Below are 18,461 nucleotides of genomic sequence, written 5' to 3'. Positions count from 1 at the left end.
TCACTCATGGGGTTCAGTATTAAGGCGGGCACTTTGAAAAGCTTTTTGCTGCATGCTTCCCCCCCCCCCCCCCCCCAGTAGTTACATGGGAAGGACACTATAGAGCAGACCTGAGCTCAACTCCTCTATAACAGCTCCTCCATAAAAGTGTTGACTGACAGAGATTAAGTCTCAATATTATTTATTAGGAATATTATACTACAGTGCTCCATGGATCAAATCCTACGGAGGCAGCTACTGGAGAGGTACGTCCACTGAAGTTCTGACACGAGGTTCCTGTTAGATTTAGCAACAGTAGCAGTTCAAATCCCTAGAAATTCAGCTCATCCTTCCATCTTCCAGATTACAAATATGAGATAAAGATGTGAGATCTTTTCTGAATATGGCTTAATTTCCAAGGTGGAGTTTTGTAATACAGACACTGAGATATAACTTCATTAAAAACTGGGTTAAAATCTTCTGGCTTCTCTTTTATAGAGGAGGTGTCTCTAATTGCAGCTGCACTTAGACTCTCTGCAGTAACTGTTGCATAGCTATTTTAATTAATGTTAATCTAGGGCCTCTTAAACTGTATAAATACTTCTGATATTAAAAAAACTGCCTGTAAAATTTAAGATATTTATGCATGTAACAGAAATGGCATCTTGGACTGCATATATTGGCTTTATAAACACAGGCTATCAGACAGTAAAAGCTGACATTAGGTACTGAGGTAACTCAGCTGAGTGCTTAAACCTTGTACCCCACAGATGTTAAGATTAAGTAAAGATTTTTACCCAGGTTAGGATGAGCCATGTTGACAAAATAATTATTTCATTTGTTATCAATAGGGAAGATTTACTAAGACTCACAGTCTTAGTTTCATGCAAGTTATTTAGGTTTTCTTCTGGATCTTACAGAAGACTTGTCCTTGGTTTTCATGCTGACAGCTGCTTTCCTGTTAGTCCTGCACTATCTCGGAATGCAGCATAAGATTGCTCTATTTGGAAAATCACATACAGAGGGAAACAAAGGCTCGCTTTCTCTTCTTTCACATTGTATGACATCACTTACATACAATCATTTCTCTCCACACACCCACATTTTTCATTTAAGAACCAATATTATTACTATGATTTGGCACATGATATTGCACAGTCCTGGGCTCTGGGAAAAAGAGAGTTAATCTTTAAAACCCAAAGCCCAAACTCGCACAAGCTGCAGCTCAACCCTTGGCTCTGCATATGTCTTTCTAACTCCAGGGGAAGGCAGAAGAAATCATCCTGAGCAGCATCTCTAACACATGGCAGCACTAGTGCAACATGATTTCTGCATTTTTTAGATGCTTCTGCCTCTGAGCCATCTCACCCTTTACACAACACATCCCGTAGCACGGAGGGGTTAATATGTCGTGTAACAGGCTTTCAGTCTAAAACTGTTCTACACAGCCCTCACCTGTGAATTCTGCTGGGGGCCAGGAAAAAATGATGCAGTCTAGACATCTGACTAGACCACTGCCATTTCCTTCTCATCACACAGACTCTCCACCCCACGAGGAGACCTGCAGTGGGGTTTAGAGGAAGGTGAACAGTACAACTGTTCAGTACAAGTGCTGAGTAGGATGATACAGATACAAAAAAAATTGTCAGCAAGGTGCTAGCACACACAGATCTTGGAGGCATACACAAGCATGTATTCCCACATCTGTTTCAAACACATGGAATTTTCATAATCTCTTCTATGAATCCCAGCATGTAATTGTAAGCAGGCAGTTTTCCAAAGTACAATTGTGTTGTGGAAATGAGAAAGCAAATAATCAATGCTATTTACTACACAAAGAACTATTAAGGTGTCATTCTTCTCCAGAGACATTTTAACATAGTGAAAGAATGATTTTAGGTTTTATACTGCTCCAGGGTGGCAAGTCAAGCAAGGAGGCTGGATATGGCAATCAAAATGAAATTGAAATTTTTCTTTGAGAACAAGACTTTCCAGAAGCAATGTCATGAAGAGAAGACATGGGCATTAAAAGTCAAGTATCAGCCCTCACCAGAAACCATAAGAAGAGCTTTAGGAGCATTTCCTGCCATGTGCATGCACACAAAGGAATTAGTCACTACATCACAAGGGATGAAACCATTAAAATTAGTGAACACTGCAGGCAATATATTCACACAGCCTTACTCCAAGTCATGCCCCAGCACATGTAAGGCTCAGCAAAAGCCTGGCCTGTTTCCAGCAGGCCTGAAAACACCACCATGCTTCAGAACATATTGCTGGGGAGAATGGTTTGACTAAATGCCTCTGCAGCATAACCACCAACACCTACGAGGTTATGCAAGCAGCTCAGTGTTTGTTCTATGATATTGTTAGAGCAATGCTCAGAGAAATTCAAGTGTGATCCATAAACCATCAGGTTATTTATTCAGTAATATCCAAATCTGCCTGTACTGCAACAGATGAAGTAAAAAGTTTGAAGTCGGCCATGAAACAGAGATGTTTGAAGGAGAGCGGTGTAAGCGCGTCTTGGTTAAAGGTTTTGGTAGGAAAAAAAGGGAAGAAATTAGTTTCTGTTAGTCCCAGGCTAAATGTTCCTGCTCAAATCCTATCAGATCACTAATAAAGCAGATGACTAGTTATCCACAGAGGTTTCTATTACCTTATTATCTTTTTAAACTCAATTCCATTACTCATGTACACAGCCTAGGAAAACGTGGTGCATGTTCTTGTTCCCATTTCTCTCATATTTATGTTTATTTTTTCATATCCTTTCTTACAATTAAAAAAACCTCAGTTGAAGAGACAACCCTATTACGTGGCAGCAAGGCCTCCTAAGATCAGCTCTAAACCACCATCATAATTTCCAGCTCTGCTGTGGAGCAACATTCGGTCACAGCAAAGGTATTCTTGAGCAGAGAGCATCCAAGCTTCATCTCCCTTGGCCTCTTCTCAAGCCAGAGGGCAGAATGCTGTCAGGCTTCATATTACTTGTGGATCATGATTCCCCAGAGAAACAGCAGCAGCAAAGGAGACGCCCTTCCTCCCCTCACTCTCCTGGAACACACATTTTGGGCACTAACCTACCTTTTGAAATAAGCATTCATGATAACCAGGATTTTCATAACCTTTGCCTTAAAGCCCTTCTTTCAAAAGTAGCTTTTTGTTTCTGGGTGCCCAATCTGAGTTTGCTCTCATGAGTGCCTACTGCCAAGGGTGCTCTAAGGAATATGCTGAGACAGGGCTGAGTGGCCCTTTGGTGCTCCCACCCCATCTGTTTCAAGATAGACACGCAAAAATCAAGATTAATTGACTTAAGTGAATGACTGTTCAAAACAGGGGTCTATGCAACTTTCCCCTGGTCAAGGAGATTATCAGTGGAAGAAATGAATTCTTCTTACTTCCCAGACTTGCACATATTCCCCTGACTGCCCTGGCTCTAAACCACAATAATTTTTCGTATTTTTGTATTCACTATCACAAACACTAATGCACACTTTTCCAGGAACAATTGTGCTATCATTGCAGTCATTAGAGGGGGCAAGAAATTAAACATATCCTGCTATGCTATCTTCCCCCGAGGTAAAACTGCAGTAATGAGGGATTCTGTTATGGAACATAGCAATTAAAAGGGGAAAAAAAGGCTATGATGTCTCTTTATCCAAAAATGTATGGAGAATCCTTTAGTTCAGTGTTTGAGTTTTCAGAGAGAGGAGAGGGAAAGGAACTAATTTCTCTTTCAGTTTTCTACTTGGGGTTTTGCTGTCAGCTTTGACTGCTGCTACACTGCTCGTTAGGTTGAGCCCCTGAACCACAGAAATTAATCCCAGAATAAACTATTTGGGCTTGTGAGGTACCATGAACACAGGATGCTAGATGACAATAGGCCACAGAAAAGGTCAAAAAACCCAGTGGGGGAAGCAATGCACATGGTGAGTGCTGTGAGATTCATGCTGAGTAGCTGCACGGATAACTGAATTTGGGGGATTTCTCAGCTCTGCTCATTGCTCTTGGGGCTTGCAATACTGCAGGTAGCAAAGAAGAAAGGGGGAGGGGAAGGGGCTGGGCAGCACAGATGTATGGCAAGGAAGTAATTCTCAAATGTGAGGGCTCTGTGACAGCAGTGGTGGATCTGCATGACTAGTTAGGGTGCTGCAGGGAAGTAGGTTTGTGCTTGTACCTTTTGCGTAGGAGGTCTGGGAGAAAACGGGGATACCCCACAGCAACGTGAAAAAAAAGAAGCATGCATATAGTTGTATGACTAATGCCATTTAGTGCATGGGACAGACCTCTCTGAGCCATACAAAAGTCTTTGCCAACTCTATCATGCAGACCAAGCTAGAAGCAATCTGAAGTAATGGGGCACACTCAGTTGTGTGCGTTTTAGTTCACATTATAGCAACAAACTTAGTATTTCTCAAACCAGAACTCCCAAAACACTAAGCACAGACAAATCATTGAATTAACAACAACTTGTATGAGTAAGTAATTTTGCATTGCTCTAACCTCCACTCTGCCAATTGCCAAAACCTCATATTGGTTGTTCTGTAAAACTGTAACCTTCTACCCTTCAGGGCAGCTTACCAAGCTGGGTTCTGCACGTGTGCTGGAAGAACACCTCCTTATGCGGGAATGCCTTCCCCCTTTCCGTGCATGGGGAGGAGGCATATATGCTGCATTTCTGTGAAGATTACCCTTTCACACCTTTGATGACTGGGATCCCAAGAGGGCAGGAGTAGCTATCAGATATAGTAATGCTCCAGCCCTGAAAAGGCTTACATTGTATATTAATACTATACACCTAGTATTTATCCAAGAGAATCACAGCCCATGAGCAGCCCATGGCAGCACTTGGGCCCTGACCTGGCAGGGGCTGAGAGGTTGGGGTATAAGCAATCATTTTCCAGGGGGCCACCAACCAAACCCCAGCTGCTCCCCCAGGACAGCCCCTTTGCTGGCTGCAGCCTGCACTGGGGCCATTGACAGAGAGAGAAGAGCCAACATGGACATCCAGGCAAAGAGGCTTTGGACTCAGGAGTCACAGGGCCACAGTGAGAGAGGTTATCTGCAGCTAGCCAACAATAATGCAAAAGCAAGTAATACCAGGAATATGTCTTGAATCATCTGCTTCCCCAAACATTTTGGTACATCCCAAGGGGACAGCTACCAACAGGCCTCCATTCCCATACACAGCAGTCGGCACATATCTTTTCCCAAGTGTGCACGTGCTGATTATTTTATTTTTCCCCTTCTGTGATATAGCCCAGTGATTAAGAATGGAATTGAAACCCTGTCTCCCTGGAGAGAATTTTATCACAGGTTTCACACTTCAGGGCACCTCAGCTACCAAGTCCCACGAAACTGCAGAAGAGCAGGAGGTGAGGATGGGGGGAAGGCAAGGCACGTCCGTGCTCGAGAGACTCCCACCGCAGAAGGGAGCTGAGGCAGCAGCAGCAGCTCTTGCACAGCACGGCTGGGGCCTGCTGGCTAGCCCTGGTAGGGCAGAGAGAAGTTTGGATCCCAGTTCTGGCTCCAGGAACTTTCCCAGTATTTCACGCTATACAGTCATTACCTACAAAATTCCAGGTCAAATCCTAAGTCAGAAAGTTTGCTCCAGGTGGATTTTGAGCATAACAGATTGGACAATGCACAGTTTAAAGGGCTGAAATTTTGCCCATAGGCAGATTGGAGGTGGCTGTATCTTTTTGTTGAGTCTCCCTTAGTCTCTAAGCATCAGTTTGCCTATCCATCAAATAAAAACCATTATTCTTCATTTGTATCAAATACTATGATGACAATATCTGTTCTATGGGTAAACTGTTGAATGTACAGGTGAAACTCAAGATATCTAGATTCTTTATCTGACATATAAAATAGACCAAGAAAGGATGGTGGAGGTAACAAAACAGCTGCTCAGCAGAGCCACTCCCGGCAAACACAAGAAAGATTTTGATTAATTCCCAGTTTGTTTTGCAACTACCCCGATAAAGGAGAAAACACGCTGGTATGGGGGGGGATCTGCTGCTCCGCGCGGCTCAAGTCGTTTAAAGCATCTCACGGTGCCGTTCTCGGCTCTCCAGCACCCCCAGCTGGGCTCCGGCAGGACAAGCGCCGTCCTGACTACTCCGTCCTTCACAGCAGGCTCAACTAGTTGGTGTCAGGGCACTGAAGACAATGAAACGTTGCTTTGCTCCGGTTGAAGCCCTAGGGAGTCTGGTTTTGGCAGAAATTCAGAGGGGTCTCCCCTAGAATTATGTCCTCTGCATAACATTATTCTTTTGAACTTTGGCTAAGTAGTTGGATTTTTTTTTCTTTTGAACTTTGGCTAAGTAGTTGGATTTTTTTTTTTTTTAGCTAATTTTCACTGAGCTGCTCACTATTACCAGTGCCAGGTTGTTAATCTTGAGCCTGGGCAGGACACTGTGTGTTAAAACAATGTTCGTTTGATGACTCTTTTACCAGGATGGCTAGCACTCAGATCACAGGATGGTGTGTTCCTGTACAGGACTTGATCCCATATTATAGCTTGATTCCAAGTCAATGAAAGGCTCAACAGTAACTGGGAAGCAATCACCAAGTTACTGTCATGGGTACACCCCATAACAAACTGCCAGGACAAGGTCATGGCACACTGAGCAAGTGGGTGCTCCCTCTTCATTTCCCTGGCTCTTCTCCCCATGTAGTCTACAGGTGCACAGAGTGACTGTCAGCAGATGTTTCAGACTAGTACTCTGGCATGCAAGAGGAACCTGTAAAAATTCCTTCGCAAAGAATATCTAAAATTAGTTGCTTCTGAAATACATTATGTCCCATATCACTGGACTCACCAGAAGCACCTTATGTACCTTCTGCTGCCTCTCTGTATTCATCAGCTGTACAGAATTGTTATCCCCCACCACAGCAGACTTCAGCCAGCACCCGGGCTCCTTTCCAGCATCAATTTTCAAATCTAAAGAAGCATCATCTTGAATATGAAAAAGAATGCCACCATGATGTATGATCTTTTCTCCACAATAGACAAATGTAAATCTTACATGAGGGATAGAAAGTAACTTTGATGCACAATGACTATTGAAAAAAGGTGTCCCAAGTTTTTGTTTCATCTAAGGGAAGAATTACTGGCATGGAAAATCTACTTACTCCCTTTTTCACCTCTTCTCTGAAAAAAACCACAACCTTTAAAACTCTATTTCGAATCTGTGTTCAAAGTCAAATAGGTAGAGCTGTAGAATATCAGCAAATTTTAAAGTACCTTCTCAGAAAACTATGCTCAAATGTATTCAAGTTTTTTAATAGCACAGCTAATGTATTGCCACTCTCAGTTCAAACACTCAATAACGTACCTTGTCCTGAAATTTAACTGCTTATTTATTACCTCTTTAAGTACCAGTTAATATTAATTTCACTCTATGTTTACATTAAATATTCCACAAGTAGTTGAGGGAGAGTGCAGACACTTCCTATTGCCTTTTGCTATCACAAACGGGGCAAAGGAAGACAGTCACATTTAGCAAAGATTCTCATTATTCAGATGCAAAGACAAATCCTAGATCTGCTGTGCTTTACCCAAAAAGACTGAGTTCACAGTCAGATTTGAAATTTCAGCCTCTCTTCAAAAGAGTATCTCAGGCCAGACTCCTCAGTCAAAAATTACAGGAGGGATTAACAATCTGAAAGTAACAAATCTGTACTTGAACAAACTAGTCCTCTTAGACCCTGGCAAAAATCTGCTTGCAGAAGCTGCAATTAAAGTTTCAAGCAGATAGAAACCTTAGATAGATATTTCATTTATATACTTTTGTAGTGTTAAATATTTAACATCACAAAGTTTAAAAATAAGCTAAACAACTGATAAGAGCTGTTTCCCAGGACACTAGCCCGTTCCTGGTTTGCTTTTGATTTAGAGACTGTATTATAGACTTGTTAACCCCAGAGGTTACCATTTTCAATTTCTGTTACTCATTACTATACAGACAGGCTGAGAAGAAAACAGGTCACAGTGAGAGGCTGTTAGTCACACAGTCCTCCTGCTTCCTTCCTTCCTTCCTGTTGCACAAGCCCATCAGCTTTTCTGCTCTACGGAGAAAGATCGATACAAGAGCGACTGTCGTCTTTACTACTTGACAGAACAAGCCTAGGAATATCTACGGTGTTATTGTGACATGTATGGGGGTGCAGACCTGTTTTCTGTTGGATATGATTTTTGTTTCTCCTTTTTTCTTCCTTTTCAGTGCAGAACCACAGTACTCACTGATTAGAACTCTTTCTCCAGTGGCTGTGTTCTCTGCAAAAGTCACAGAAAACGAATCTTAAGTAGGATTTCTCTTCCACTTACGATTTGTTAGCATCGTTTTTCCTTGCTGCTTATTATCGCTGGCAAGGAAGATTCTTAAAACATTTTGTCTGGGACAGAATTTGCATTAGCGATTAAATGCTCATCCTTGGTGGAGGCTTCACTTCTGCTGTAAAGGTAAACCCTCGCACTGGGCGCTAGAGGGCACAGTAAATATCCTTTAGATACACGGTATCTTAAAACCTTAATATGCTACTCCAGAGACGGAACAATGTGTACAATAAACTTCATATTAATCCTAGGAAAAGTAGTAAGAAAAGTTAAAGTAGTTCTTGCATTGTTATATTCTAATATATTTCATTTATTCTAATTAATTTCTTCTCTAAGATAGACAACCATACCTTGCACTCTAACCCACAATATGTAATGTGTATTGAAGAAAATGCACACACACACACAAATACGACACCAGCATTTCCACACAAATTTACACAACAGCTATTATGGATCACAACATTGTGTGCTGTGTCATCTGATAAAGTGGGAGGGGGAAACTTCCATCTAGTTCATTTGCTGAAGAAATCAATCAACCTAAGTGCTGCATGTGTTTGTACTTTACAGTGGCATCTATAATGGCTTTGATTATGTTTATGACTCAACTCATTGTTGGCTTGAAGAAACAAACCTGGCTATTTCAGAGTAGTTTGGATGGAAGTGCTGAGCTCTCCTGGATCCAGTGACAGTGGGAATGGTTCAAAGCTGCAGCAGGGCAGGTTCAGACTGGACATTAGGAAGCATTTCTTTACCAATCATTCAGAGTTGTTTCCCTCTAAACCTCCCCAAAGCATTTAGTAACAAAAACCTGGGTTACCCTGACCTTGTGCTGTGGGTCACTGCACCACCCAACTGCTGTTGCATGTTAAAAGTTTCAGCAATTCTTAACACGAAGACTGGACCCTTCCTGTTCCAAGGTGATCCCAGTGTCTAAGTAATAAAATGATGACTGCTTTCTCTCTTTTCCTTCACCAAAACACAAGATATTTTTCTGCAGTGAAACAGCTTCAACAAGAACTGATGATGTATCCACTCCAGAATAAACAACCTGAAGTTGTGGGGGTCATTCTTTAAGAAGGGATGTTTGATTTCCCTCAAGATGAAGACAGAATTAAATCCAACTCATGAACTTTCTAAATAAGTGGACCAATAAGCAAATACTGCAGCTGTACAAAAAAAAAAAAAAAAAAAAAAAAAAAAAAAAAAAAAAAGTATTTCTTCCCTCCTCAGCTGTGTCCAATGCCTGCCCCAAGAAAATCAAAGGAAAATCAAGTTTCTTTATTAGATTTTCAGAGAATAGAAGTTATTAATTTTCTTTAGAGGGTTTAAGGCTACAAATCAATAGTAAAAGTATTTTAGATACCGTTAGGGAGGTGTACATATAATATATCTGAAGAATAGTATTTAAGCCACAAACCTCTGCCAAATTCCTCCAATAGTTGGGTTGTTAATAGAGCACAAGGATTGTTTCTAACCTATATGGGAACTAAGACCAGCACAGTGTTCTGAATGCTGCTCAGGAGGTTAGACAAGTGGAAGTTATTTTTAGTCTCTCTGAACCTTAAGAGATGCTTATGGGAGACAAACCAACCCACTTGGCCTCACTTTTAAGATAAAGGGCTTTGAGTGGACTATCACCACACAGGAGCAAAATCTTCTATTTATGAATGATAATTCCACACAGACATCAGCTCAACACTCCATAGCAGTCAAAAAAAGTGCAAATTTTACAGTAGGAATTATTAGGACCACAGAGCAGAAAATCATCAGTCCACTGGGCATATCCAAGGCATGTCCACAGTGTGAAAACCATACATAGAGCTGGTTCCCTCGCTTCAAGAAATGATACAGCAGAACTGGAAAGGGGCGAAGAAGAGCACTAGGAAGGACTGAAAGTACAGAGCAGCTTCTGAACACAGATCACCCCCGAAGAACAGTCCTGGAAAGAGGTGATTCAGCCGGCACATGCTACAAGTCCACAAAATCACCAGTGGACAGAGGGGAAGAGCACGGACTGACCCTTCACTGCCACTCACAGTGCACGAACTACAGCTGTGGGGTATCAAATGAAACCAGATGCAGAGAAAAAAAAAGGCAGAGCCGTGCCTGCGGGCTGCGCCGATCCTGAGCCCGCCCCGCGCTGGCGCTGCCCCAGGGCCGGCCCAGCCGGACCGCCATAAGGAGTCGGACTCCATGATCCTTCTGGGTCCCTTCCAGCTCAGGCCATTCCGTGATTCTCTGAAGGGCCGCTCCCAGCCCCGCCGCAGGTGTGCTCCGGAACCCGAGGAGCAGGTAAGGGCACCCAGCTTGCGCTGGGGCCGCGGCGCCGGGGCCGCCCCGGAGCCGATTTCCAGAGGGCGGCACGCGACCGGGAGCGGCGCGATGCACCCGGCGGAGCCCCGGGCCGTGCCGCGGCCGCCAAGTGCCGGTCCGGCGGCCGGAGGAGAATTCCTGGTCCAGGGCTCGGGCCGAGAGCCGGGGGCTTCCCTCCCGCTCCCCAGGAATGCCGACGGCCCGGCCCGGAGGGTCGCGCTTGGCCAGTGCCCTTCTGTGCGTGAGCGCCTGTACTCACACTCTTTGGCACATTTCTCACTGACAACAGCGATTCTCCTCGCACCTGCTCCTGGTGTTTCTCACCAGCAAATCTCTCACTTGAATTCTCAGGAAGTACCGGCTTATCGGGAAACAAGCTCCCCAGCGCTCCCCAGCAATGGCAGGTAAGAGCAAATGCGAATGAAAATGCTGCTCACTGCAGGCCTGGGCGCTGGGCACCTCAGGGATGGGGCCTCTGTGCCGCGTTCGCTTGGGACACTGAGGTCTTAGTTTTCCAAACGACTGAAATTACCTCAGTAAGTGATGCCTCGGAAAATTCCAGCCTCTCCAAACACTGTGTGTTCAAGTGCCCTCACCTCTATCAAAAGGGATAAAAATCTGGCAGCTTTGTGAAATCAAACTTAGCAACTTGGGGAGCTTGTCCATCTCCAGCCACTGAGCTCCCTGTTTGCTGGGAGCTGGCAGGAACAGCAAAGAGGTGATTACTCCTGGTATTCCAGAATAAGATATATACAGGGGTTTAAAAATTGTGTACGCGTGTTGAATTTATGATAGCATTTGACCTGCAAGTTTTATTAGTCTTTTTTGCATAGCTCTTGTTTCATGGACACTATGCACCCTGGAGAAATAATTAGCCCTTGTCATTTAGGTTAAAAATGAGCTGTTATTTCATCAAATATTCAGCTCGGCTTCTCCTAGTTATCCCTGACACCGTAAATTTGCCTGTCGCTCGGCAGGTGTTGTTCTGAGCTGTGCATCCAGAAGCTATGTCCCAGAGAAACTGAGCTTAGGAGATGCCTGAGTTTTGGTCTTGGCAGTTAGAAAGCAAGAGCTGCATGTTTTACAGACCCTGTCACTTTCAATAATCCCTATAACTTTACCAGTGTGGTTAGCTATAAAAACCTGCTACCGCACACAAAATATTTCCTCTTTCCTTGTTGACTGAATAGGAAGGGGCAGTGTTTTCCTGATGTAGGGCAGTGTGACCTGGTATGGAATACTCCCTCTGTCCACTGAGTTCCACCTAGGGAAGCCCAGTGTAGCACAGAATTGATGGGCTGGGCACATCCAGCAGTTAGTGCCTCAGGAGTCACTCACTGCTGCTGAGCAGGAGTCAAATGCTGCCACGGTCACTCTGCTTTCACTGGTTTTGGGCCCATGGGAAAAGACACTACAGAAAAAGCAAGGGACAAGCCCCAACTCTACAAGCTCTTCTGCATCTGCCTCCTAAATTCCAAAGGGTCTCCCGGTTTTCTTTCTGCCTCCAGGGAAGAAAGTCCTGATAGTCTATGCACATCAAGAGCCCAAGTCCTTCAACGGGTCTTTGTTGAAGATTGCTGTGGAAGAATTGACCAAGCAGGGCTGCAGTGTCACCGTGTCGGATTTATATGCCATGCAGTTTGAGCCCAGAGCAACAAGAAATGACATTGTTGGTGAGACGAGCCAAAATGTACCTTTTTCAAAAACCAGGGACTTGTAAGCCCCCATCAGATATCGGAAGGTTGGAGAAAGTCTCCTTGAAATCTTCCCCATGCTATACAACCCCAACTCTCAGTCTTGATAGGAGAGGTGCTCCAGCCCTTGCATCATCAAGAGATTAATAAGAAACTTACTGACATGACATCAGCATTTCTTAAAGTCCGCTCCCAAAAATGAACTTTAGATTGCAGCCTGTATTTAACTCTTATCTGGCTCTGATAGTGGATATGGAGCAAGGAATGACTGTTCACTTCTACCCACAGGTCACCTGCACAACCCAAAAGCGTTCAATTACGGTGTGGAGACCTGGGAAGCTTACAAGAGAGGAGGTTTGTCCAAAGACGTGGTTGAAGAGCAGAAGAAGGTGCAGGAAGCAGACCTGCTGATTTTTCAGGTCATTATTTTAAACAGAACTCAGTTGAGGTGGTCATTTTATCTCTAGGTAACGGTACAGTAAAAGTTACAGATCAGTAGCACAATTACCTGGGTCATTATTACAGCAAATCCAGTAACTGAGCAGCAAAGTGATGCAGGTTGAAACAACAGCAACCCCAGGAACTCCCCAACACGGGGCCAAACCTCCTGTCTCGATGCACAATGTCGTATGTGACCATGGATGTCAGGCAGGCTGGCAGAAAGCAGAGCAAGGATTATTTTCTGGGCAAGGAGCTGGGGGCAGCCAGCAAGGTCAGGGAATTGGGCTTTCCCAAGCAGACTGTTCTCATTTGTTGCCAAGTTGCAGAAGCACTACTGGGAATTGCTAATGGATCTTTACAGCCCATCTCTATGGCCCGCTGTGCCAGCGGTGTCCCCAGTGTCTACAAACCCCAAAGAACTGTGAAGGGAAATAGTAGCCTTACATTTCTCAGTGTGCCTGTTGGCCTTAGACATCTCGAGATATATTCCTCTGTCCAGTGTTCGATTAAATTTAGGATGGGGCCATATCTCAATGAAGCATTTCACTGTAAGTCATTGTCATTTTCACACTCTTGCTTCCCAGATGAGAACAGTAAGGCATGGCCTGAAGGAAGTGGTTGCTTTCTACTTTCTGTCTGTAGAATGCTCTGAAGAGTTGAGTGGGTTCTGGTGCAGAAAAAAAACAAGACAAGAAAAAAATTTAAAAAGCCTCTAAGGGACATCATAAAGGAATTCACAACTTGCCACAGACTAAACTCACCACTTGTAGTGACTGTGCTGTTTGCCCTGTGTCCACATTGTTTCCACCTTGACTTAAGCCACATGTGGTTACGTGTTTATAGAATTTCTTCCTCTGTGTGCAGTGTGTACAAAGGTTTAGGAGTAGTGATGCAGCCTAGTATAAGAGCCCATAAAGCAGTCAAGATAACGCCACAAAGACATGATAGCTTTGGGATGCAGTCTCATGGGCTAACTGGAAGAGCTAGAAACCAAGGGTCCAACTGTTGAAGAGGTCTTTTTCTTCTCAGTAAAGGGATTTGGGGTCATGATGTCAGCAGGGTTTGAAAAGAAGTCTTTCCTAACATCCCCTGGCACTTGTCAGCAGACCGTCAGATCAGAACTGATCACCAGATGTCAATGCTGCTAATAAGATATTAGATCCTTTTGCATTTCAGCCATAGGAGACATGATTCTGTACAGTCGTAAATCTGAACTAAGTGGCACCCTCCTACTTCATCAAATTCCAGCTTTAATCTGGATGGGAGCCCTCACATGCAGCACAGTGTTGGTGTGCTGCACGTGCTCAGGTGTGGCCCTGACGTTCCTGCAAACAGCAAGCACCTCAGCTCCTTTTGCCAAGCAGAGTTACTGCCTCTCCTGACAGAGAGCGGGAAGAAGGCACGTGCGGGATCTGAGCAGGTTCAGAGGACAGGATTTGTCCTGGAAACCAGGCCTAAGGGTGGCCCAGACTCTCTGTGCTAACCAGGAAATTTTCTCTTTGCCTAGTTTCCCTTGTTTTGGTTCAGCATGCCTGCGATCCTGAAGGGCTGGATGGACAGAGTCCTGGTCCAAGGCTTTGCTTATGATTTGTCAAAGGCTTATGATGGTGGTTTGCTCCAGGTACGTCTCTGGAATTGTTTTATTAAGGTCAAGGTTTGCACCATGTCCTTTGGGGCCTTGATCCTTCTTTTCCATTGTAGTTGTTTAGAGCTCTCACTTTCTACTGCTCTGAGATAATGCTTCAGTAACGTGTTGTGTAACCTTCTGGGCTGCTCACACTATCTGGAGCATAGGAAAATAAGGAGACTGCAGCAGTTCCTGAAGATTTAAGTGATCTCCTAGAGATCTTTATTGGCCTACTATCTGGGCTTCGTCATTTATTAGGAGTATCAGAGTGCACTGTGATCACATACAGCTTGCAAACTGTTGAAGTCGATCCATTTCCTCTAACAACAGCCTGTCATTCTTCCTACCACCATAGGACTGCTCTTATCTGTAATGACTGACACAATAGAAGAGGTATCAAAGTCCTGTTCTGGGATTACATATTAAAAGTTGAACTATAAAACTTAATCAGAAATCTGAATATACCCAGAGTATGAGCCTCTGTCAGAACTATCTATTTTGAACCTTTTCTTCTCTGTAGCATTTCATTTGGTAAGAGCAGTATCTCTCGCTCCACAGCACTGGGAATATCCCTGGAAAATTCTGGCCCAGTGTCTGATAGATCTTATTTAGTAACAAATGGAGCATCAAAAAACAATCATTTCTTTCACTGCATATTAGTCTCTGTTAATTCTGATCTTCTTAACAATTTCAAACATTTCCGTTTCTTCAAATATCAGACATTTAAAATTAAAAAAATAAAATCTAAAAAAAAACAAAAAAGCCTTGCTGAGATAAAGAGGCATAATCCCCAATGATTACAGCTGCACATAGAGTACAGGCTCAAGACACTTGGGATACTGCACTGGGAAAATACTAGTTCGATTACAGAAGCTAAAACTGAGATGAGAGAAGCTGAGTACATGGCTAATACCACAGTCACAGAAGCAGAAGAAACATGGTGGTCAAGCAAGGCCAAGTTTGAAGGGGGACTTTAGCAAAAATTTCTGCAGTCAGAGAGGACAGGAATAAAGATTTCCACAGTAACAGAGGGCTTTCCAGCCACAGTTTTCCAAATGTTGCATAAGGAAGAACAAGGATCAGCTCTCCTTCACACAAGGGTGTCAGACACATAATTCGTTTTCTTTTTAACCCATCTCTGCCCAAAGCCCGAGCACTCAGTCCGTTGATGTAATTGTGTGACATCGATCTTTGCCTTACAGCTGCCAATCGTTATAACGTCTGGGAAGGAAGAGGACACCCCTTCCTCTAGAAATTCATGCTGTCCAGGTTCCCCTGAATATCTCTTGAACTGTTTGGTCACTCTTCCTAAAACATGTCTAATTCAAGCACTGCTTTCCTGATTCTAGGGCAAATTATCCCTGTTTTCTTTCACCACGGGAGGCCCCCAAGAGATTTATTCAAAAGAAGGTATCAGTGGTGATATTCGCTGTGTCCTGTGGCCCATGCAGGTATAATATATGAACACTTGGTTGTTGTTTATGTCAATTTTTATTATTCCAACTATTTTTAACAATTGAGTTATTCTTTGTTTGATATGGAATATAATAAGAAATAATCAAGTTGTCAGTTCCAAAGATGTGCAGGTCATAAACTTGTTACCTAAAATCCTGGGACTACTTTAAAAGTACACTGACTTTTAAAGTTGTTTTGTCCCTCTTCCTCCAGCTTGGAATCTGGGGAAAGCTTCTGCTGTCAGCCTTTTCAGTTCCCCTGCTGTTACAGGATTTCCTTTAGCTCAGCCATACAGGATTTCTGTTCCCCATGCTTACCCAATTCATGTAGAATGCAAGGCAGGAGGGGAGCCACACATTCCCCTGGCAGTAACAATCAATACACAAAAGTTAGCATTCCTCTTCTAATTGCTACTCTTTTATCAGAAGTGCCGAGCATGGTTTGGGAAATACAGGTGGTAAGGGATGTTTTGCCAGCTTCTTCCTGATACAATACAACAGATGAGCTAAAATTCCATGGTCTCCTCCCCACACAGTTACCAGCTGCCTGCTTCTGAGGAGCTGTCCAACTGCAGAGCTTGCAGGTCAACATGGCAAAAACGTGAATCACAACTCTGAATTCAAAAATATGCACAGGGGAAATGGCACATTGAGCTGATTCCACAGGCACTAGCCTTCCTACAGAATCATTTGGCTAAGCCAGAGGCAAAAGGTTAAAAAAACTCCCATCTTAGAGGTAGATGTGAAACACACTGCAGTTAGAGACCAATCTGAGGAGTTTCAAACTGGAAAACGAACTTTTGGCCGCCTGTGATCCTTGCAAACTGAACAGTGAACAGCTGCCAAAGAGGACAGTTCTGTGGAATTAACAGCAGCTAAAAATAAATTCCACAGAGCAGAATAAATTAAGCTGCCCTTACCTTTCAGTGTCTTGTATGCCTTCAATAGTGACTGCCTGGATAGGTAGTGAATTTTTGCAATTTATTTTCCTTCTCCTGATAAATGCACTGGTTTCGAGAACCTGACTGATATTGGGTCAAAGAAACAGAACAGATTTGAATCTTCCATGTTCTTCAAATGAAAGTAAAAAAGTAAATATTTCCTGAGGCATTTCCTTCTTTGTTTTGCATCCAGCATGGAATCATGCACTTCTGTGGTGTCAAAGTCCTTGAACCTCACATCTCCTATGCTCCAGAGCGTGTCTCTGGGGAGAAGAGGAAGGAGATGCTGACTGCCTGGAGCCAGCGTCTGAAGACTCTTTGGAAGGAAGAACCCATAGACTGCTCTCCTGCGTGGTATTTCAAGTAGTGTTCAGATACGAGACTACAGAGAGAAGATTTTTGTTTTCTCCATTCTTTTTGATCTATCTAAATTCTTTTTGATTTTCTATCTAAATACCTGAACACTAATGTCCTAACTCAAATACATTTGAAGAATTTTGAATACTGCAGCTAGCAGTTTAACTGACAATATAGCATTTATCTTCACTGAGTCCCAAGGGATTCCCTTCAAGGATGGGTTCAAAACTCTCTGTGAAGTTCTCCTTGCTCACATTGCCATCCTGCCTACTTGTGGTTGATAACACTCGTGGTATTTCATGGCAGATTATACCATTGCTGCTTGTCAAACAGTAAAGTCCATGGCCAAGTTTATTTTAACACTTTCTGTACCGGTTGCCACTTTTTTTCCTTTACCAGGGAATATGGTGCCCATACTCAACCTTTAAAAGGCCAAGATTGATTGTGGAGCACTACACTTGTGCCTTGGAGAAACAAAACCACGTAATGAGTAGTGTTGCAAAAGGATGTACCCTTACAGAGTGTCTTCAACAACTGGAAACCCTTATGGGCAGCCTTAGGCTTTTACACATATTTACAAGGCAATAGTAAAGCTATGACAGATACCAGAAAAGGGAAAAAATAAATATGAATGTAATGGTATGTGCATGAATTGCCATCCTTTGTAGACTACAGCTCCCATTTGTAAAGTATGCAGCTTCCCATCATCAAAGTAGAGAGAAAAAGGAATCCTGGTTTTTTCCTGCCCTCTCACACCAGTCAGTGTTGGTGTGTGGGTCTGGAGGGTATTTGCTTCCTCTCCAGCATCAGCATCAACGGGCTTCCTTGGAGATCTCCAGCACCAGCAGTTGGTGAGCCAGAGTGCCAACCCAAAAACCTGCAGGAGCACTGTCTGTCTACGAGTCAGGATCTATGGGACAAATGAATTGTCTTGCTCTTAATAGCCAGGATTTTTACCTGGAACTGTAGCAGGATTCTTTTTGTGCTTTAGAGTTGTTAACCCTGTTTGTGCATATGGCAAAGGGTAGGTTTCTTGCTTAGCTACTGAATTTCTAGCTTTGACCAGCTCACTCAACAGCTGTCTTTGCACTTGATATTAAAAGAATGTGGCCTCAATAAGAATCCGTCTCCTGAGTCACTGTCAAACGACACCTAGGCCTCTGTGCATCTGCCATACCTGCTTTGTGGCAGTCTTGTCACACCCCAGCTTTACAGTTCCTTAGGGACTATTTGGATAAATGTGCTGAGCCCAGACTCTGGAGGCTCAGTGTAAGCTGATATACCAGACTGGGAAAGGGGCATGTGTTCCTG

The 18,461-nt window shown here is 43.5% G+C and overlaps 1 protein-coding gene and 1 long non-coding RNA gene across 3 annotated transcripts in view; one reads left to right on the top strand and one right to left on the bottom strand.

Annotated features, from left to right (window-relative positions):
- Positions 1-18,461, bottom strand: part of LOC138106885 (uncharacterized) — an 86,383-nt gene that overhangs the window by 24,315 nt on the left and 43,607 nt on the right. The window lies entirely within an intron of this gene.
- LOC138106884 (ribosyldihydronicotinamide dehydrogenase [quinone]-like) lies at positions 10,527-18,272 on the top strand. The gene is made up of 7 exons (XM_069008218.1): positions 10,527-10,615; positions 10,988-11,040; positions 12,145-12,309; positions 12,619-12,749; positions 14,279-14,392; positions 15,748-15,849; positions 16,987-18,272. Exons 2-7 carry the CDS (start codon positions 11,034-11,036, stop codon positions 17,158-17,160), a joined length of 693 nt encoding a protein of 230 aa, XP_068864319.1. The 5' UTR covers positions 10,527-10,615; positions 10,988-11,033; the 3' UTR covers positions 17,161-18,272.

This window comes from Aphelocoma coerulescens, chromosome 2 (assembly GCF_041296385.1).
Source record: "Aphelocoma coerulescens isolate FSJ_1873_10779 chromosome 2, UR_Acoe_1.0, whole genome shotgun sequence".
NCBI lineage: Eukaryota > Metazoa > Chordata > Aves > Passeriformes > Corvidae > Aphelocoma > Aphelocoma coerulescens.
This window is presented reverse-complemented; position numbering and strand designations above follow the sequence as displayed.